This window comes from Nannospalax galili, unplaced genomic scaffold (genome assembly GCF_000622305.1).
Source record: "Nannospalax galili isolate Female #2095 unplaced genomic scaffold, S.galili_v1.0 scaffold596, whole genome shotgun sequence".
NCBI lineage: Eukaryota > Metazoa > Chordata > Mammalia > Rodentia > Spalacidae > Nannospalax > Nannospalax galili.
Genome location: NW_008340140.1, coordinates 5,300,073 through 5,321,523, shown reverse-complemented (window position 1 = coordinate 5,321,523; position 21,451 = coordinate 5,300,073). Strand labels below are relative to the sequence as shown.

The 21,451-nt window shown below is 49.7% G+C and overlaps 1 protein-coding gene across 1 annotated transcript in view; it reads left to right on the top strand.

The window, feature by feature from the left end:
• The first annotated feature begins 277 nt into the window (after positions 1-277).
• Bcas4 (breast carcinoma amplified sequence 4) overlaps positions 278-21,451 on the top strand; it is a 60,409-nt gene continuing 39,235 nt past the window's right edge. Inside the window, exons 1-2 of the mRNA XM_029564551.1 lie at positions 278-482; positions 14,448-14,519. Of these exons, the coding sequence (XP_029420411.1) occupies positions 399-482; positions 14,448-14,519 (156 nt within the window). The 5' untranslated portion in view covers positions 278-398. The remainder of the gene's footprint in view (positions 483-14,447; positions 14,520-21,451) is intronic.

Genomic DNA, 21,451 nt, shown 5'->3' with positions numbered 1-21,451 from the left:
ACCCTGTCTCAAAAAGACCAAAAAAAAAAAAAAAAAAAAAAAAAAAAAAAAAAAAAAAGCTCCCCGTGGGGTTTCCGACATGCAGTTTACAAGAATGGCGCTCCTTGTCAAATTGTGGCGGTGTGGAGAACTCACGGCCTAAGGATGCTCGGACCGAGAAGGGCCCCGCGAGTCTGCGAACCACTTCGCCCGGTTCGCGGCGCCGGCTGCAGTGCGCTCCTTGTGCCACTGGGTGACGCTGCGCTCCCGGCCCGCACCGATCCCGCAGCCGCTTGGTGCGCACCTCCCCCGCCTCCGCCAGGCGGACCTCCGGGCGTGCAGCGTAGGGGGCGGGCTCCAGGCTGGAGCTGCGCCGAGTTGAGGGATATCCTCTAGCCGCCGGACCCGCCGCCCTCCTGATGCTGGACGCCGACCAGCCGGAGCCAGTGCGCTGCGGGGCGAGCGAGATCGCGCTCTTCCTGACCCCCGAGCTGGGAACAGAGGTAAGGGCCCCGGGTGTGGACGGGGAACGCGGTCTCCAGCTTGGGGGACCGGGCCCTGAACCTGGATCGCGACTTCTGCTTCCCCGCAGCATCCCCCTGCGGGGTGTGGCGAGTGTCACCTTCCTGCAGCCGTGGTTGAACAGGGGTCACACGGTGATGCGCCGCCTGCTCCCTGCTGCAGCCGACCCGGCTCAGCCCCTCCCGGATCCCATCCCCACCCAGGACACATCCCCATCCGTGCCCCATTCCTACCTGAGACACATCTCCTCTTGGGTCCCATCCCCCCCCCCACCAGGACACATCCCCACGCGGGTCCCATCTCCATCCTCTTCAATCCCCACGAGGGTCCCATCCACACTCTCTTCCATCCCCACCCCGGTCCCATCCCCACCGATGTCTCCACATTCGGGACCCATCCCACCTAGTCCCTGGGGACCAGCATCCACCTGGTCCCTGAGGGCAGGGCTGAGTGCACCTGGAGCTGTTCTGTGCCACGCGTGGCCCTGAGAGGGTTGTCCAAGTCCAGCCCCTGCGCAATCTGGGCCCCCTCAACTCTCCGGGCTTGGCCAGGGTCCTGGAGCGCCTACTGGAGGCCTCGTGGGCACCGGGAAGCCCCGAGGCCCAGGCGGGGCTACTGTTGCTAAGAGGAAAATACCACGTCCTTGTCGGCACTTTCTATTTTAAAAACATAAATACAAAGTAGATCTAAAACTAGACTTCCAGCTGCAGGCGGTCTGTTGAGGGTGCTGTGAAAAAGTTACCTAAGTTCTTCACCCAGAAATACCACCCACTCTCTGTTCAGACCCCCAAAGCAGTACAAGATTATTTAAAATAAAGGGTGAGGGTTGGTGATGTGGGTCAATTGGGAGAGTACTGGTAGTAAGTTAAATCTCCAGCACCACATAAACCAGGTGTGGTGGTACAGGCCTGGGTTGTCTAGCAAGAGTCTGTCTCAAAAAATGAAGGCTGGGGATGTAGCTCAGGGACCATCTTGTGTAGTAGTGTGCACATGGCCCTGGCTATCATTACCAACACCATCACACATAAATAAATAAATAATAAATAAATAAATAAGTAAATAAAAGGCATCTGGGCATGGTGTGGCTTATGCCTTTTTTTAGTCCCAGCACTTGGCAGGCGGAGAAGCAAGCTCTCTGTGAGTTCAGGCCAGTCAGAGCTGCAATAGTAAGACCATGTCTCAAAAAAAAGAAAAAAAAAAGCACAGATCATTGGTGGGCTGGACAACTTTTGCAGAAGACCTGAGTTTGGTTCCCAGTACCCACATGGTGGCTCACAACCACCTGTAACTCAGCACCAGGGAATCCAACCTCCACTTTTGCCTCTGTGGACACTAGATCTGCATATATATGCAGGCAAAATACACACACACACACACACACACACACACACAGTGTCCAGGAAAAATGGCAATTCACTTGAAGCCCTGAGAGCTCAGCTCGGTGGTAGAGCACCTACCAAGTAAACTCCAGGGCCTGGATTCCAATTTCTATCTCCAACACCATAAGAAATATAATTTGAGCCGGGCGTGGTAGCACATGCCTTTGGTCCCAGCACTTGGGAGACAGAGGCAGGTGAATGTGAGTTCAAGGCTAGCCTGATCTACAACATAGCAAGTTCAGGCCAGCTGGGGCTACAGAGAGACCCTGCCTCAAAAAGGCTGAAAAAAAAAAAAGGAAAGAAATAGAATTTGAGCCACAAATATGAACCATCTATGGAATTTTGTTTGAAGTTTTATTGTTATTTTTGAGACACAGTCTCATGTAGCCTTGGCAGATTTTGAATTTGCTATATAGCTGAGGGTGACCTTGAACTTCTGATCCTCTCATCTGTTTTCACCTATTTTTTGTTTTGTTTTGGGGGTTTGGGGTTTTGTTTTATTTTGTGAGACAGGGTCTCCCTGTAACCCCCTGGCTGTCCTCAGACTCACAGAGATCTGCCTGCCTCTGCTACCACACTGCTGTTTTTTTGTTAGTTTTTTTGAGACTGGGTCTCACTCTAACCCACGCTGGCCTTAACCTCTTGGCAGTCTTCCTGCTTCGGCCTCTTAAGTGCTGGGGTTGCAGGCAAACGCCACCACACCTGGTCCACCTTTGTAATTTTAAGTAGCCACATGAAAGGAGCCACATGAAAGAAAAATGAAGAAAGCGAAATGAATTTCACCCTATTGAAAATAATGTTTTCTTTAAATTTTGTTATTATTGTGTGATGGGGGGGCAAGTGTGCCACAGTGTTTATGTAGGGGTCAGAAGACAACTTGAGGGAGTCCGTTCTGTCACTCTACCCCTATGTGGGATCCGAGATTGCCCAGTTTTCATGGCAAATGCCTTTACCCACTGGTGTTGCTGGCCCAATAGTAATGTTTTCAAAGGATTTCAGTGTGGAGCCAGTATTTGAAAATGTGGCTTCCCTGCAGCATCCTTTCATGGGGGCAGAGAGGTTATGTTTCCACAGTGGTGACTATCCACAGCCACCCAGAGATGGGCCACGATAGGGGGCTTATGCAATGCTGGGGAATCAAACCCAGTGCCTCCTGAATGGTAGGCAAGTGCTCACTGCCCACTGAGCCAGAGCCAGCTCCTACTTTTGATTTTTAAATGGAGCAGTAGGGACCGGAGAGACGGCTCACCAGTTAAAAGCACTGGCTGCTCTTGCAGAGGACCTGGGTTCGATTCCCAGCACCTACATGGCGGCTACAAACCGTCCTTATCCCAGTTCCAGGGGAATCTGAAGCGCTCTTCTGACCTCCAAGGCATTGCACACCGGTACACTCACATACATGCAGGCAATACACTCATACATATAAAATAATAAATAAAATATTTTTTTAAACAAAGAAAATTCCAGATCAGCCAGGACTATAGCAAGACTCCTTCTAAAAAACCAGACAGCTCCCAGTCCAGGGACCGGTCCTTCAGTGGTGGGACAGACGCAGAATGTTCTTAGGGAAGGGGAGAGGCTGCTGGTTGTTGGGAGGGGGCACGGGAGGAGGGCTGCTGGTTGTTGGGGGGCACAGGAGGAGAGCTGAGACTGGCCAGGAGGGAGGAGCTGTGCCCACACCTGGTGCTGCCTTCCGCACAGGAAGGAACCGTGAACAGCTTGCTATTTGGAGCTTCTACCTCTCTCTCTCACTTCCTCTTCTGGGGGACAGTTCAGAGGAAGGTCCCATGCTGGCAGGGGAGAGCTGGGTTAAGGGGTGGTGGCTCAGGGTTCCTGAGGCTGAGCAGATGTGCCCAGTGGTCCAGGTGCACCCAGACTCCCTTGTTTGGCCTGATGAAATGGGCCTGTGTCAGAGCCAAACACATAGCTGCCTGCTTCAGATCACCTGTACCTGTTTGAGGAGTCCTTCACTATCGGCTTGTTGAGTTGACCTTCCTCCTCAGAGCCAGTTTACTCACTGCTCTGATTGCTTTGCCTAGGTGTCTTGGGAGATGCTAAAGCACATAGGTTGGGGGAGGTTAACTGAAGAGGGGCTCCATCTTTGTGGCTGTGGAAAAGTGTCATCCATGCTGGGGTGAGACTTCCAGTACAACTGCTTTGGGATCACCCGCAGTCCTGCCAGTAACCCCTCACCCATGTTCTGTGAGTGAGCCCAGTAAACTCACTGTTCCCCAGGATGAATCCTTTGGGGATTCCTATTTAGTTTATTGTTGGGACCTTAGGAGAACAGGGTAAGACATTGCTTATGTCTCCCAGGGAAGGAACAGCCCAGAAGGGAGGAAATGAAGACCCAGCACAGTCCCATACCAGGGTCTTTGCTGGAGTGAGTGAAGGAACCTGGGCTCTGTGATGAGTTCGGATGTGACCAGTAACCTGGACATGGAGATCAGTGCTGGGCTCCGATCAGTTCTGGTATACAGGGTTTGACTTGGTTTGGTTTGGTTTGGTTTTTTGAAACAGAGTTTCACTGTGTAGCCCTTGGTTAGCCTGGAGCTCACTGTACAGACCAGGCTGGCCTCGAACACTGGGAAATCCCTGCCTCAGCCTTGGAAAAGTGCTAGGATTAAAGTGTGCCTCCATATCCAGTTTCAAAGTTCTCAAAGTTCTTTTTCGTTGTTTGTTTTTAAGATGTGGTCTTGCTGGGCGTGGTGAGGAACGCCTTTAGTCCTAGCACTCCAGAGGCAGAGGCAGGTGGTTTTCTGTCAGTTTGAGGCCAGCCTGGTCTACATAGTGACTTCTAGGCCAGATGGGGCTACAAAAAAGACCAAAAAAAAAAAAAAAAAGACATGATCTCATGTAGCCTAGGCTGGCTTCAAACGCGCTTTGTAGCTGAAGATGACCCTTGAACTCCTGATCCTTCTGCCTTTACCTCTTGAGTCCTGAGATCACCTACATACCTAAATAAAAAAAATTGTTTGGGGGGCTCTTTTTGAGACAGGGTCTCCCTATAGCCCCAGCTGTCCTGCAACTCACTATGTAGACCAGGTTGGCCTTGAACTCACAAAGATCCACCTGCCTCTGACTACCAAGTGCTGGGATTAAAGGTATGTGCCACCACGCCTGGCTCCTAAATAAATTAAAAAATTTTTTTCCGGGGCCTGGAGAGATGGCACAGTGGTTAAGAACACTGGTTGTTCTTGCAGAAGACCCAGGTTCGAATCCCAGCACCCACATGGCAGCTAACAACTGTCCATAACTCTGGTCCCAGGGGATCCGACAGCCTCTTCTGACCTCCACGGGCATTGCACAATACAGGTGCACTTACCTACATGCAAGCAATACATGCATACACATAAAATAAAAATAACAAATAAAAAAATACTGCCAGGCATGGTAGCGCACACCTTTAATCCGGGCACTTGGGAGGCAGAGGCAGGCGGATCTCTGAGGAGGCAGAGACAGGTGGATCTCTGTGAGTTCCAGGACAGCTGGGGCTACAGGGAGACCTTGTCTCAAAAAGACCCGAAAAAAATTTTTTTTCATCTTTTTGAGACAGGGTCTTCCTGCAGCCCTAGCCCCAGCTGGCCTGGAACTCACTATGTAGAACAGGTTGACCTCAAACTCACAGAGACCCACCTGCCTCTGCTGGGATCAAAGGTATGTACCACTACGCCCGACCAAAATAATTTTTAAAATATTTATTTTTATTTTATGTGTGTGTGTGTTTGGCATGCCTGTATATAAGTGCACCACGTGCATGCAGGAGCCTGTAGATGCCAGAAGGCATTGACTCCCCGGCAGCTGGAGTTACATGTGTTTGTTGGCCACCTTGTGGGTGCTGGGAATTGAACTGGTCCTCTACAAGAGCATTACACAGTCTTAGCTGCTGAGCAGCCCCTATTTTTATTATTTTAAATTGTGGGATTGTGTGTGTGTGTGTGTGTGTGTGTGTGTGTGTGTGTGTATGGGTATGTGCAGGTGCCCTTGGAAGCCAGAGACATTGGATTCTTTGGAGCTGGAGTTACCTGAAGTTGTAAGCTGCCCAGTGTGGGTGTTGGGAGTGGAACTACTGTCCTCCGTAAGATCAGCACACCTTCTTAACCACTGAGTCATCTCTTCAGCCCCAGCTGAAGTTAGAGTTTTAGGTGTTGAACTAGAAACCAGTGAGTGAGGGGCTGGGGAGATGGCTCAAGGGTAAAAGCATTTCCTGCACAAGCATAAAGACTCAAGTTCAAATCCCCAGAACTCATGTAAAAAGCAAGGCATGATGGCAGTAGTACTGTAACCCCAACATGGTGGGAGGCAGAGACAAGATTGGTGGGGCCTGCAGGCTGCCAGCCTAGCTCCAGGTTCCCTGAGAGAGTCTGTCTCAGGGGAATAAGGTGGTACGTGATAGAGCTGGACATCTAACCCTGGCCTCTGTACATATACAGGTGTACACACATATGTGAGTTAGAGCTGACATGGTGCACACTCCTGGAATCCTAGCACTGGGAAGAGAAGGCAAGAGGATCAAAGCTTCACAGTCATTCTATCCTGGGCTACATAGTCTTGGTTCTAGACCAACCTCGGTTACATGAAACCCAGTCTCAAAAATAACAAAAAAGCGTACAGTTCAATGGCTTTTTAGTATATTCCCAGCTGTATGGCTGTGCATCATCATGACCATTTTTTTTTTTTTTTTTTTGAGACAGGGTCTCCCTGTAGTCCCAGCTGTCCTGGAACTCACTATGTAGACCAGGCTGGTCTTCAACTCACAGAGATCTGCCTGCCTCTGCCTCCGGAGTGCTAGGATGAAAGGTGTGCGCCACCACGCCTGGCTCATGACCAATTTTTCAGTGTTTTCATTATCCACCCAAACTCTGTACCCCTGAACTTTCACTGTACCTTTCTGTAGAGTTGTGAGTTCTGGATGTTTCATACTTGTCTGCATTCACGTTGGTCAGAGGCTTGAGGGCCACATGTATCCTCAAGATAGACTGATCTGAGTATCCTGGTGCTTTCTGATTTATCATGTTAATTTCCAGGCTGTTCAAATTGAGAGGATTTGTATCAATGTCCAAAGCACTGCTCCTCTTGGTCAGAGCAGCTCTGGCACGTTCTTCCTGGCATAGGTTGGAGCCAAATAGCAGCTGCCTCTTGAGATGGAGCGCTGGATATCCTGCTCACCATAGTCCCCACCCCTCCCTGTTGTCCGTTTAACCTGGACTTGAAGGTCTTTTATCCTCTCCTGTGCTCTGCAGTTTTCCTTAGGGGAAGGTTCCTTCTCCCACCAATCAGCACTCTGCAGAAACTCCCTTGGGCCTGGTCTGCTTCTTTACATCCCCAACCTGCCTGGCTTCTTTCCTGTGTGTAGAGACCATAAAGGGTCAAGTTACAGTCACATGGTACAGGGAGCATGCCTCTGGAAGTTGACTCTTCTTGTCTACCCTAATTCAAGGGGTTGGAGCAGGACTTCCTGTCTCCCTCATCTTCAAATGGGGAAGTTGAAGCACAGAGAGGGTGTGAAGGACACACAGCATAACATGTTCGTTTGGTGCAAGAGGGGTCTACACTGCCCTTCTCAGGCTGGAGTGCATCCTCCTCTCTCCCTCCCTCCCTCCCTCCCTTTCTTCTTTCCTCTTTCCCTCCCTTCCTTTCTTTCCTCCCTCCTTCCTTCTTTCCCGTCTTCCTTCATTGCTCCCCCCCCCCTCTTTTCCTGTAATGGATATTCACTGAGCCCTACATTGATTACCAGTTTCTGGGTAAGGAACTTCCCAAACCTAGCCACTCCATGAGCTTGGGATGTGAATGGGGCCCTTGGGTCCCAGAGCTGCACTGGGCCAGGTGGTCCGCTCCAGCAGGTCCAAGGTGGCCTTGTCCATATACCTGGCCACAGTGTCACCTGGGCCCTACATGGTCTTCCCACATCTGTGCCCCTCTCAGCAGAACTACCTAGGCTGTCTTCTGCAGCGGTGGCTTGCAGGAGTCAGCTGTGTGGTAGAGGCCTGGACCAGGGAGTCACAGAGTACCCCAGGCTCCAACCATCTTGAGCTATGTAACAGATATCTGGACTAGGTTATTTGTAGAGAGTAGCGTGGATCTGGCTCACAGTTCTAGAGGCTGGGATGTTCAAAATGGAGGGTTCAGGAGGGAGCAGGGGAGGGCTGACTGGATGTTGAGGTAGCAGACCCATTCCTAAGATACTGACACTAATCAAGGCAGAACTTCTTACAGTCCTCACCCCTTGACACGGTTGCCATGGGGACAAAGTTTCCCACTCATGAACTGGTCAAGGAACACATTCAAACCACAGCAGTTGTTTCCACCATGCTCTCTTGATCAAAGCAAGGCACCAGCCTGGGCACAGAGGTGGGAAGGAGTGGATTCCCCTCTAAGTAGGCCAATGCCAGTCATGTGACCCAAGGGAATGTGGGTAGGGAGGAAGTTGGAGACCCATTTTGGAAACCTAAGCTACTAAACCTGAGACTTTTGGAGCTTCATTCTGGCAGGGAAAGGTGACACAAATAAGAAAAATATAGCACACAGGCCAGGGATGGGGCTTAGTAGGATGCTTGCCTAGCACAGGAAGCCCTGGATTCCACCCCAGGACTGCATGGCAGCCTGCAGCCCCGGCACCAGGGAAGTGGAGGTCGAAGGATCAGACATTTGAAGTTAGGTGAGTTTTATCTTGTTTTTTAAAAACTCCCCATGACTTGGGAGGCTGAGGCAGGTGGATGTCTCTGAGTTAAAGGCCAGCCTGGTCTACATAAGGTGTTACAGAGCAGCCAGGGCTACATATAGTGAGACACTAATTCAAAACAAATAATACAACCCCTCCCCTTTTCCCTAATAGAAGCTCCCCAACCCTAGATCACCTCAGCCCTCCCTTCCTCCCTCTTCTCTCCTCCCTCTTCCTGCTGCTCATTCCCCAGGGATCACACCTGTGCTCTCTTCACTCCAAGGCCCCTTTGCTGGTAAAGCTCATCCCTCACTTCCTTCAGTCTTTGCCCATCCATTTAAGGTTTTGTGTGTACGAGTGTTCTGCCTGCATGTAAGTGCACCCATGTCATGCAATGCCCGTGGAGGCCAGAAGAGGGTGTCGGATCCCCTGGAACTGGAATTACAGTTGTTAGCTACCATGTGGATGCTGGGTCCTCTGCAAGAACAGCCAGTGCTCTTAACCTCAGAGCCACCTCTCCAGCCCTGGCCTACTTATTTCTGGGTGTGGTGCCCTTCCCCGCAGTTCCCATCCCCACTCCTCCTCCTGCCCTGATGTGTTTTTTTTTTTTTTCCTCCCTTTAGCATTTATCACCATCCACTAGTCTTTATAGTTTTCTTCTGTTTATATTTATGATTGTATGTATTTGAGTGGGCAGGTGTGTGCCATGGCACACTCACAGAGGTCGGAGGGCAAGTTGTGGGAGTTGGTTCTCTCTTTCCACCAGGTAGATTCTGGGGATTGAACTCAGGTTGTCAGGCTTAGAGGAAGTGGCCTTACCCACTGAGCCATCTTGCCGTTTTCAGTGAATGAAATGTTAGCATTCCATTGTGCAAGTGTACCACATTTTTTTGTCCATTTATTAGTTCACTGTCATATTGGATTTTTCTAGTTAAAAATTTTTTGCTATCTGGGCTTGGTGGCGCATGCCTTTCTAACTCTGGGTGGATTGCTTGGTCTCAGGGTTCTCTGTAACCCTCATGAGGAGCTGTGAACTAGTTTCCAAAGCGATAGGACAATTTTACATTCACCGGCCCTGTGAGAGGGATCTGGTCGGTTGCTCTATATGTTTACTCCCTCTGGGCTTGTTCTAGGGACTGTGGTGTGGTCCAGCAGAGGCTTCTGAGTTCTGAAGGGCCTTGGTGTAACAGTACAGAATGGATTGAAAGAGGAAAACCGAAAGTCAGGAACCAGAGAGCAGGCTACTGCAGGAGTCCCAGCAAGAGAGGGCAGTACCATGGGGCAGAGAGATGGGGGTGGAGGACTTCAAGGAGACTTGGGAAGCTTTCTAAAGGAAGAACTGAGGACGACCTGCCAGGTTGGATGGTTGGGAAATGAAAGGAAAGAAGTCTGGGAAGCTGAAGTCTTTAGCCTGAGCAACTGGACACCTGTATTTGCATTTGAGTCCAAGGGGACCCTGGGCTGTTCCTTTGCCTCCAGCCAGGGCCAGCTCCTCCAGGGTTTTGGCCCGCTCATCTGGAAAGCATAGAATGGCACCTTGGCAGAAGGGGTGAGTGGAAGAAGAAAGAGAAAGCCATGATTTGCCCCTGTCAGCTCCACTCCTTGATTCCTGCTTGTTGCTTGAGTGAGACTGCCTCCTTCCCCTTAGAGTGGAACAATTTATACCCAGGGAGTCACAAAGAAGAGAGAGGGGCCGGTGAAAAGACGTGTGGGCTGCAGCCCGAGAGATCTTTTCTGAGGCCACTTACTGGATTATCTTGAGAAAATTGTCCTGTGAGTGATTTGTGAGCCTGGTGGGGAGGCTGGCCCTGAGTGCCTTCCTGTGGGTGGGAAATATTTTGGAATTGCTCCTCCATTAAGTGGGCAGGTCAGTAAGGCTGTCTTTATGCTTTCCTGCTTCTGGGCACCACCCTACTTCCCAGGAACTGGGCAGAGAAGAGAGACCATAGCTGACAGGCAGCAATCAAAGGGCACAGTCTGGGCCTGGAGAGATGGCTCAGTGGTTAAGAGCACTGGCTGCTCTTGCAGAGGACCCAGGTTTAGTTCTCAGCATCCACATGGTAGCTAACAACTGTCTGAAACTCTAGTTCTAGGGGATCTGATGCCCTAGTCTGGCCTCTGTAGGCATCGAATGACACAAATGCACTAATATATAGGCAGGCAAAGCACTCATAAAAAAACTTTAAAACATCTATTTTTTAATATTTTATTATTTTTCTTTGTTTTATTTTTTAATTATTATTTTTATTTTATGTGTATGCGTGTATTGCCTGCATGTAGGTAAGTGCCCCTGTGTGGTGCAATGCCTGCGGAGGTCAGAAGAGCCTATCTCATCCCCTGGGACTGGAGTTATGGACAGTTGTTAGCTGCCATGCGGGTGCTGGGATTTGAACCCCAGTCTTCTGAAAGAACAACCAGTGTTCTTAGCCGCTGAGCCATCTCTCCAGCCCCCTAAAAAATTTTTTTTTTGTCTTTTTGAGACAGGATTTCCCTATAGCCCCAGCTGGCCCAGAACATGCTATGTAGACCAGACTGGCCTCAAACTCCAGGCCACCTGGGCCTACAGGGAGACCCTGTCTCAAAAAAAAAAATTTTTTTTTAAAGAAAGGACAGCATTGGTTGCTACAAATGTCAGCTGGGGCTAGAATGCTCAGTGTCAAATTCTGGCTTCAGCTGATCACTTGCTGTATTACCTGAAGCAAATGATACAACCTCTCTGGTCTCTATTCCTCAGATAACACAAAGAGAGCATTGATAACACCTGCCGCAGGGTTCTCGTGAGAATGAGATGAGGTGACCCATTCTGTGTGTGTGGTGACCCGTCCCTGCCAGAGCTCTGCAACAGGACTCATTGGGTCAGGGTGGAATGCCTGACCACTCTGACTCAAGAGTGATGACTCCTGTCACAGTGCATCAGTGGAAATGCAGACATTAAGCCATTTGACTAAGGTGGTAGCTGGCAGCAGATGGGATTTGAACCCAGAACCGAACTGAATGTGTAATGGCCTGCCTCACTCCCTCCATTCCTCCTTCCCTCCTTCTTTCCTTTCCTCTCCTCCCTCCTGTTGCCTCCTTCCTCCCCTTTCCTTCTTTCCATCTTTCCTCCCTCTTCACTTCTTTCCCTCCCTCCCCAGAGTCCACCCCAGCTTCCATGCAAGTCCCCTCTGGGTCAGCTGGAGCCAGGCCTCGGTGGCCCTTGCAGAGGTAGAACCAGGGTGAACAGCTCCATACCCTCTGGAGCTCCCAGCCCCTCTCCACCTGCTCTTTCCTGTGACCTCTCTCTGGTGCAACCTAGAATAGTTTAGATGTGCTGAAGTTTCCAGAGTTTAGAGTCACAGCAACTCTATTTCTACTTTAGCTGGAGAGAGCATTTGCAGTGTGGTTTGTGTTGTAGCTCAAGCTGCTGCATAGACCTCCTGGTGGGGAGAGATGCCTGGCTGGGTGTGTTCCCGTGTTAGGGGCTGGCTACAGAGATGGGGTCAGCTGGAGAAAGGGGCTTGTGTACGGGGTGAGATTGGTCTTCTCTGCCTGGTAATTAGGCAAACCAATGCTGGAATTTCATGGTCAGCCAAGTTGCTGGTGCCCAGGGGAAAGCCTGACTGCTTTTTGCATAAGTGCGTGAAGTCTGGGCACCACTCAGGATTTGTACCTGCAGGGCCCTCTCAAGCAGGGTCCTGTTTGGTTTGGCCTGTATCTTGTTAAAGCTTATTTTTTTAATTAAATTTATTTTGTGTGTATATGTGTATGCCAGAGTGTATGTAAGAGTACTGCATGCGTGCAGATGCCTGAAGAGGGGTTGGATCCCCTGGGAGTGGACTTATGGACAGTTGTTATCACCATATAGGTGCTAGGAACTGAACCCTAGTTCTCTGTAAGAGCAGTCAGTGGTTTTAACCACTGAGGCATCTCTTCAGCCCTTGTTAAAGCTTTTGAAAAAAATACATGCCAATGTTTAGAAATTGGGATGTTTCCAGCCTGGCATTGTGCCACATGCCTGTAGTCTTAGCACTTGGGAGGCAGAGGCAGGCTGATCTCTGTGAGTTGAAGTCCAACCTAGTCTACATACTAAGTTCCAGGCCAGCTGGGACTATAGGGAAACCCTGTCTTCAAAAAGACAAAAAAAGAAAAAAAGAAAGAAAAAGAAATTGGGATGTTTCCAATAAAATTAGAATTTCTGGCTTCTGTCATCTATTTTTGTTTTGTTTTGTTTGGGGAGCTGGGGTGGAACCCAGGGCCACTTATGTGTTAAGCTGAGCCTGTGATGTTCCAGAGAGCCACACCCCTGTCCCTAGGGTCTTCACTGTCCTGTGTCTCTACTGAGCTTTGGGGCCTTCCAGCCACAAGGGACCTTCAGGCCCCCCTGAGCTAGCACCCAGCTCCTGTTCCAGGGCTGAGCAGGCCTAGCCCTTGGCAGGGTCTGCTGATAAACCACAATGCCCCAGGGTCTGCTGATACACCACAATGCCGACTTATATTCAACTTCCCATTGGACACCAAATAACCTTAGTGTAAAGCACAGCTTCTGGCTCCAACCTGTTAGTGTTGGATCATAGGAAGCCTTCTCTGTTCGACAGTGGTCATCTTTGTGCTTGGTTTCAAGGAGAAGTTTTATTTTTTAAAGTAATCTTTTTTTTTTTTTAATCTTCTGAGTGCTGGGTTAAGATAATTTTCTAAAAATTATGTTTACTTATATTATGTCCTAGGGTAGTCAGGTAATCATCCACTGAGCCATCTTGTCAGCCCTTTTAAGAAATTAATTAATTAGCCGGGCATGGTGGTGCATGCCTTTAAGCCCAGTACTTGGGAGGCAGAGGCAGGAGGATCTCTTTGCGTTCAAGGCCAGCCTGCTCTACATAGTGAGTTCCAGGCCAGCTGGGGCTCCAGGGAGACCTGCCCCAAAAAGACTAAAAAAATCCAAAAAAAATTAATTAAATTTGTGTGATGTGTATATGAACATGCTCAGCCATGTGGGCACATACAGAGGTTAGAGTCAACATCAGGGTCTTCCTTGACCATTCTCCACATAAATTTTGGTTTTGTTTTTTGTTTTTGAGGTAGGTCTCACTATGTAGCCCTAGCCGACCTGGAACTTGCTATGTACCAGGCTGGCCTGGAACTCAGAAAGGTTCCCCTGCTTCCGCCTCAAGTGCAAGAACCAAAGGCATGCACCATCACGCCCAGGCCAGCCTACCTTACTTTTCGAGACTGGGGTCCCTCACTGAATCTGGAGCTCTCGCTTTGAATCTACATCCCAGTCCGCCTCCCAGAACTGGGGTTACAGGAGTACAGCACCATGCCTGGCTTTTTATGTGGGTGCTGGGGATCCAAACTCAGGTCCTCATGCTTACCCAGTAGGCACTTTACCCACTGAGCCATTCCCTCAGTCCCATAGAGATGGTTGCCTGCTCTGATCTCTGTGGCCTGTTTTCTTCTCTGTGGTTACTTGGGATAGACCTGTTGCCATGCTGTGTTTATAAGCACAGGCTTTGAAGGCGGTGGACTCCAACCTACCTTGGAACCCTGCCCCGAACCTTAGCTGTGCGTCCTTGGGGAGGGTTACCCCACCTCTCTGAGCCTCCAGGTTAGCCTCTGTCCACTGTAGAGGATGAGGGTGACATCAGTATTTCCTGCTAGCCCTTATTTCTTGCTTCTTTTGAAAGGGCTTGAGAGGGTGGTCTGAGGTGGTTTTAACCAGCCCTCCGTGGATGGGGGTCAAGCTTGCTGTCAGTTCCCTCCCACTACTTTAAACAAAGTTGCAGAGGACTGGAAAAGGGAAGAGGCTTTAGAAGGAACTGGACATCTCGGGCTAATTCTTAGCTTTAAAAAAAAAAAAAAAAAAAAAAAAAAAAAGAAGGGGTTTTGTCTCCCTGGAAACCATTGCTAATCACAGGACTCTGTCTTTACAGGCGAGGGAGGTGGAGGCGGCCGTGGACAGGATTCTCCTGGTGCTGGAAGAGTTCTGCAGCCTGGCTGATATGGTAAGAGTTCCTGGGAGAGGCCTGTGCTTACTGCCCCACCCCATTCTAGGCCTTTTCTGGAGTTTTCTGGAGAAGCCATGTTGGTGGTGACTTAGCAGCCAGAAGAAATGGGCCAGTGGCCAGCAGGGAGGAGACAGCCACGTGCCTCTCCTTTCTACCTACTCCCTTCCTCCCTCCTTCTCTCCCCAAGTGCTTCCTGGACGGCCATCTTGATCTCCTTCCCCCTGAGATGGCTGAGCTGGTTTCCATCCCACTGAGGAACCTGGAGCCGACCACAAGGTGGCACTCTCGGGCACCGATGCTGGTAGCCGACGAGCGGGATCCTGAGACTATATTTAACTCTCCTCAGCTCCTTGCAGCTGGCCTTGCAAACATGGAGGCTGTCAGGAAATGGCTTCAGGCCTGTGAGGCCCCAGAGAGGCCTCTTACCCTGGCAGCCTGGTTGGCATTGACATCCTTTTCCAAACCGCTTTCTGACTGCACTGGTTTGCTGGACCAAATCCTCTAGGATGGATGAGGAAAATGGAAGTTGAAGTTAAGGCTCAAATTCTCCAGAAATCTCTTTGAGATCTTACATCCCCCAGATAGTGGCCAGCCAGGTGTGGTGTCCCTAAAAACAATGATAGAATTTTCTAGAAGAAGCTGGGCGTGATGGCATATGCCTTTAATCCCAGCACTCTGAAGGCAGAGGCAGGCCTGGAACCCTGTGAGTTCAAGGCCAGCCTGGTCTACATAGCAAGTTCCAGGCCAGCTATAGAGAGACCCTGTCTCAAAAAAGACCAAAAAAATTTTTTCTAGAAGATTCCAAACTCATGAGAAGCAAATCAACAAACTCTGCTGTGAGACTGCTGTCTTCAAGGCCCAAAGGGTAGAGCTCTAAATTGTGACCAGGTTTGGGCCTGTCCCCAGAGCACAGGGTGCTTTTCCAGCCTGGATGGAGAGTAGAGGTTCAGCCTGTGAGGAGTAACAGCAACACAGGCTCAGATGTTTATTGAGTACCTACTTTGTGCCACGCTTTCAACAGAGATTTCAGTATCCTTCCTCAGTCTTTAAGGAGGCAGGAGTGATCCCAAGAGGCCCCTATGAGGATGTTACTGTTAACAGTTTTTAGTTCAGAGGTGGGTCTGGGTCCAGCTCTCCCAGAAGGGTTCTGATAGCCTGGACAACCTTTGAGGTGAGCAGGACAAGGGCCAAGCTTGAGGGTGTGAAAGGATACTGGTCCTTGTTTCTGTGGGATCCGAAAACCATTTGGGCCCAGGGCTGCCTATGGGGAAGTTGAGAACAGACTTGGTACCATTCACAGATCTGTCCACAGGGAGACCATGTGGGTGGAGAGCTGGTCTACAAGGGAGACTGATATGGGGACAGCACCATCTTGGAGCTGAAGTTTGATGGGGATGTGTGTGAGGCACAGAATGTCCCCAGAGCAGAGGTGTTCCTTCGTGCTTGAGGCACAGAGCTGGGGAGGCAGGGGTGGGGGTGGGGTGGGAGGTGGCTCTGAAGGATTGCTGTGTGAGGAATGCCAGCCCGCAGAGAAGAGGGGATTGGAAGATGACATGGACTTCCCTCGTGGAATTCCCTCATGACCAGGGAAGGCCTGCCTGGCCTCGGGTGCCTACGACAGAAGACCATCTTCCAGGCTGTGGATGTGGCTCAGTTGGTAGTGTATTTGCCTAGCATACAGAAAACTCTTGAGTTCCTCCCTCCGTACCACATAAGCCTGAGGTGGCAGCCCAGTTTGTGATCCCAGCACTTGGGAGGTGGAGACCAGAGATCAGAAGGTGAAGCTCATTCTCTGCTACTTGATGAATCTGAGGCCAGCCTGGGCTATACAAGGCTCTATCTCAAAAACAATCTGGGATGGGTGAGATGGTTCAGTGGGTAGAGCACTTGTCAGCAGCTCAGTGCTGTCTGGGATTTGGCCAGCTCCTCTGGGTACTTTGGAGCCCCACTGGCCTCAGGCCTACCTTCTGCCAGGAGCAGGCATCTCTGAGGCTACATAAACGAGAACACTTCCTGTTGGCCTTGGCCCAGTGCTACATTTGGCCCTGGTATATATCCTGAGTTTGGCTCTTCTGCCCTGGGCCCCAGTCATCCTGGACAGCCAGCCCTCTGATGACCTCAGCACCCTCTCCACTCAGACTTCTGGGCCCCAGGGAGATGGGAGGAGAGGCTAGGGAGGGGGTTCCTGTTAAGTAGGCCCTCCACCTCTGAGCTCTTCCAGGGTACAAGCCCCAGGGGTGCAAATTCAGGTGCCTGTCACATGACAGTAGGATTGGGTGTGAGCAAAGAATGTGGCACTTTCTTTTTCCCAACTCCTCTAAGATAAAGAAAGTGCTCAGAGTGGCTGAGGACTCCAGGTTGGGGAGACTGAGGGGAGCTGGGGGATGCCATGGGGACTGTGGTTGATGAGGAGCAGATGACTTCAGGGTCAGCTGGTGTTTGCTAGGTGCATCAAGGGCCAGAATCTAGAAACCTGGGCTTTGCAGTGTGGTGTCTTGAATTTGAGATCCTGGTCACCTTTATGCTTTGGGTCTGTTAGGTCTGACTGGGCTTATACACAGCTCGGGCCTATAGACCGGTGTTTAGGTGGGTTCTGACCAATCCTGACAGGAACCTTTTGTCTCCTGTGACCTTGAACCATCTCATTTGTCTCTCTGAGCCTTGGGTTTCTTACCCATAATACCAGATTGAAGTTGGGTGTCCTGGCTAGTACCTGTAATCCCAGTATTCAGGAAGCTGAGACGGGAGGATTGTCGTGAGTTGAAGGCCAGCCAGGACTACACAGCAAGACTCTGACCCATAAAACAAAAACGACAAAAAGCAGATATGGTGGCACATGCCTGTAGTCACATAGGTAGAGAAAGGAGGATCAGGAGCTCAAGTCCAGCCTTGGCTACATAGGGAGTCAAGGGTAGCCTGGACTACAAGAGCCTGTTTCAAAAAAAACAAAAAAGCGGTGGGACTTTGTCTCTTTTCCTTCTCCTTCCTTCCTCTCTTCCTCTCTCTGACTTTATTTTTTTATTTTGAGGCAGGATCTCAATATTTAGCTCTAGCTGACCTAAAACTCACTATGTAAACCAGGCTAGTCTCAAACTAGTAGAAATCTGCCTGCCTTCGCCTCCTGAGTGCTGGGATTAGCCTGGCCCTGGCTTAAATGTTTTTAAAATTTTGTTGTGTGTGAGGGGTGGTGAAGGGGTCAGAGAGCAACTTCTGGCAAGCAGTTCTTTCCTTCTATCTTGTACATGGGTTCTAGGGATTAAACGCAAATCCTCAGTCTTTTTCTAGCAAGGACTGTTAACCAGCTGAGCTGTCTCACTGGATTGGAGGCTGGCCCCCATGGGGAAGGGTGTAGTTTTTGAGACAGAGTTAAAGTCACACCCTAGTCCACACTATACTGGCACTCACTATGTGGCTAGCCCAGGCTGGCCTCAGACTCACCATGATCCTCCAGCCTTAGTCTCTTGAGGTTCGGTTTTTGTTTGTTTCTTTGTTTTTGAGACAGGGTCTCACCATGTAGCCAAGGATGACTTCCAAGTTACTATGACTAGCTAGGCTGACCTGGAACTCACAGACCTCCCACCTCTCTCACTTCCTGAGAGATAAGATTGCCAGAGTGCTCCACCACACCTGGCTGTTCTCAAGTGTTTGTGATTCACGGCTGGTTCATCTTTTTGGTTTTTATATTTATTTTACTGTGTATTTGTGAGCACACACATACACATGTGTGGGGGTTACAGGACAACCCAAGGGAGTTGGTTCTCTCTCCTTTTACCATGCAGATTCCAAGGATTGAATTCTGGTCTGCAGGGTTGCAGGCAAACACCCTCACCTGCTGAGCCATTTTACCCACCCACAAGTGGTTCATCTTGCAGTGTGTACAGTGGGTCTCCAGGGCCTGTGTCTGTACCTCAGTTTGTAATCCATGGTGACATTTTCTTGTTCAAGTTGACTTGTGCTTGGCCATCTTTTTTTTTTTTTAAGATTTATTTTATTTTTAGGAGGCTGGAAAGATGGTTCAGTGGTTAAGAGCACTGGCTGCTCTTGTAGAGGACCCGGGTTCAGTTTCCAGCACTCACATGTCCACTACAAACTTCTGTAACTCTAGTCCCAAGGGATCAGATACCCTTTTATGGTCTCTGAGGGTATTGCACACACATGGTACACTTACGCAGGCAAAATACTCAAACACATAAAGTAAAAGTAAATGAATCAGGATGTGATGGCACATGCCTTTAGTCCCAGCACTTGGGAGGCTGAGGCAAGCAGATCTTTGTGAGTTCAAGGTCAGCCTGGTCTAACAAAGCCAGTTCCAGGCCAGCTGGGGCTACAGGGAGACCCTGTCTCAAAAATTCCCCCAAAAAAGTAAATGAATAAAATTTTTTAAGATTTATTTTAATTTTAAATGATGTGGAGGGTGGTCTGTACATGTGAGTACAGGTGCCCAAGGAGGCCAGAGGGATTGGATCCCCTAGAGCTGGAGTTACAGGTGATTTTGACCTGTTAAATATGGGTGCTGAGAACTAAACCCAGGTCTTTTGGAAGAACAGCCAGTGTTCTTAACCATTGAGCTGTCTTTCCAGCCTTGCTGGTTTTTTGGGGCAGCTGGGGATAAAACCCAGAGCCTCCCCTTCACATGCTCAGCAGGTACTAAACTACCGAGTCACACCAACCCTCCTTGATAGACTTGCAGCCCTTGTTTTCTTTTTGACACTTCCTCACTCTTTTATTTTTAATTTTTAAATTTTATTTTTTATTTTATGTGTAAGAGTTTATATCCTATATGTGAGTAAGTGTACTCATGTCGTGCAGTGCCCATGGAGGTCAGAAGAGGGCATTGGATCCCCTGGAACTGGAGTTACAGATGATTGTTAGCCTCCATGTGGATGCTGGGAATCAAACCCAGGTCCTCTGCAAGAGCAGCCAGTGCTCTTAACTGCTGAGTCATCTCTCCAGCCCCTAGTGTGCATTGCACACACATGGTGCGTCTCTCCAGCCCCTTCCTCACTTTCTGGTTCTACAAGATACTCCTGGCTATGTTGACTGCCTCCTGCCCTGTCCTGGATCTACCCAAGGCCTAGATGCAATTGTTTCTTGGAAAAGCTAATCTTAATTGCCGGGCGTGGTGGCGCATGCCTTTAATCCCAGCATTCAGGAGACAGAGGCAGGTGGATCTCTGTGAGTTCAAGGTCAATCTGGTCTACATAGTGAGTTCCAGGCCAGCTCAGGCTACCGGGAGACCCTGTCTCAAAAAGAACCAAAAAAAAAAAAAAAAAAAAAAAAAAAAAAAAAAGAAAAGAAAAGCTAATCTTGAATTTAAAATTGGAAACAAGAAACAACCCCTGAACCTACGTGGGCTGGATGAGGCATATACCAGCACATTCAGGCCCAGATGGTCTTGGTTTATCCTTTCCAGTCCTAGTGTGCAAAGCACTGTCTGCCCCCATTTCACAGATGAGGACACAGAGCCCCAGGGAAACCTAGGACTGGCCTAGGGTCCTGGTGAAATGGAAGCAGGTACACAAGCCAGGTAGCCTGATAGCAGGTGCCACCCTCAAAGGGCCAATCTGTAGCCTCCTGGAATGGGGGCAAAAAGAAGGAGTGTCCCTGTGGAGGATGAACTGGGAGCCAGGGCAGGAGATGGCTGTGCTGTGACTGGGCATGGGGGCAGGGGGATAAGTGGGCATGGAGATCCACTTGGGAGCTTGATTAGACACTGGACAATGGGGTGAGTATCACAGGAAAGCTGGCAAAGTGAAAGTTGGGGCCAAGGGTGGGCCAGGTGTTGTTCTGTTGACAGAACAGATTTCCTGACAACCACAGAGTCTCAAATTTACACAGAAAGGGGAAGAAAAAGCAGCACATACTGGTACAGGCCCATCATCCCAGCTACCCAGGAGGTTGAAGCAGAAGGATCACAGGTTCAAGGCCAGCTTGAGCAACCCTTTCTCAAAGAGTGGGGGCTGGGGAGATGGTCCAGTGGGTAAAGTGCTTGTCATGCAAGCATGTGGAGCTGAGATCAAATCCCCAGCACCCACATAAAACCTGGACATGGGGCTGGAGAGATGGTTCAGTGGTTAAGAGCACTAGCTGCTCTTGCAGAGGATCCAGGTTCCATTCCCAGTACTCACATGGCGGCTCACAACCTTCCGTAACTCTAGTTCCAAGGGATCTGACGCCCTCTTCTGACCTCCTCGGATATTGCAAAACATGGGTGCACTTACACACATGAAAGCAATACATTCATTAGAAGAAAAAAAAAAAAAAGCTGGGCACATCAGTGTATGTCCATAATTCAAGTGCTGGAGAGGTGGAGACAGGAAGATTATAGGAGCTCCCTAGCTAGCTACTGCCCGCCTGACTGAATCAGTGAGCTCTGGGTTCAGTGAGAGACCCTATCTCAAAAAATATGGTGAACAATGGAGGAAGACACCAGATGCTGACCTCTGGCATCCACATGCAGACCTGTGTACACACACACACACACACACACACACACACACACACACCAGAAAGACTAATAGAACTAAATAAAATAAAAGCTGGGTGTGGTAGTGCATACCTTTAATCTCAGCACTCAGGAAGCAGAGGCAGGTGGATCTCCAAGTTCGAGGCCAGCCTGGGCTACATTAGTGAGTTCCAAGCCAGCCAAGGGTACACAGTGAGACCCTGAGACCCTGTTTCAAATAAATACAATACCATGTAGACCCTGTTTCAGATAAATACAGTACCACAGAGCCAGAGGGAGCCAAGAATTTCCCCTTTCAGCCCAGCAGCTGAACCAGCCGTTCAGTCCTTAAGCATCTTTCAACCTCCACTGCTGCGTCTGCATCTCAGCAGCTGAGCTTTGGCTTCGTTGCTCCAGTGAGGCACTGGGACTCTATTCTCCACCTAGTTTCCTGTGAGGCGTTCCTCGGCCACATCTCAAAGAC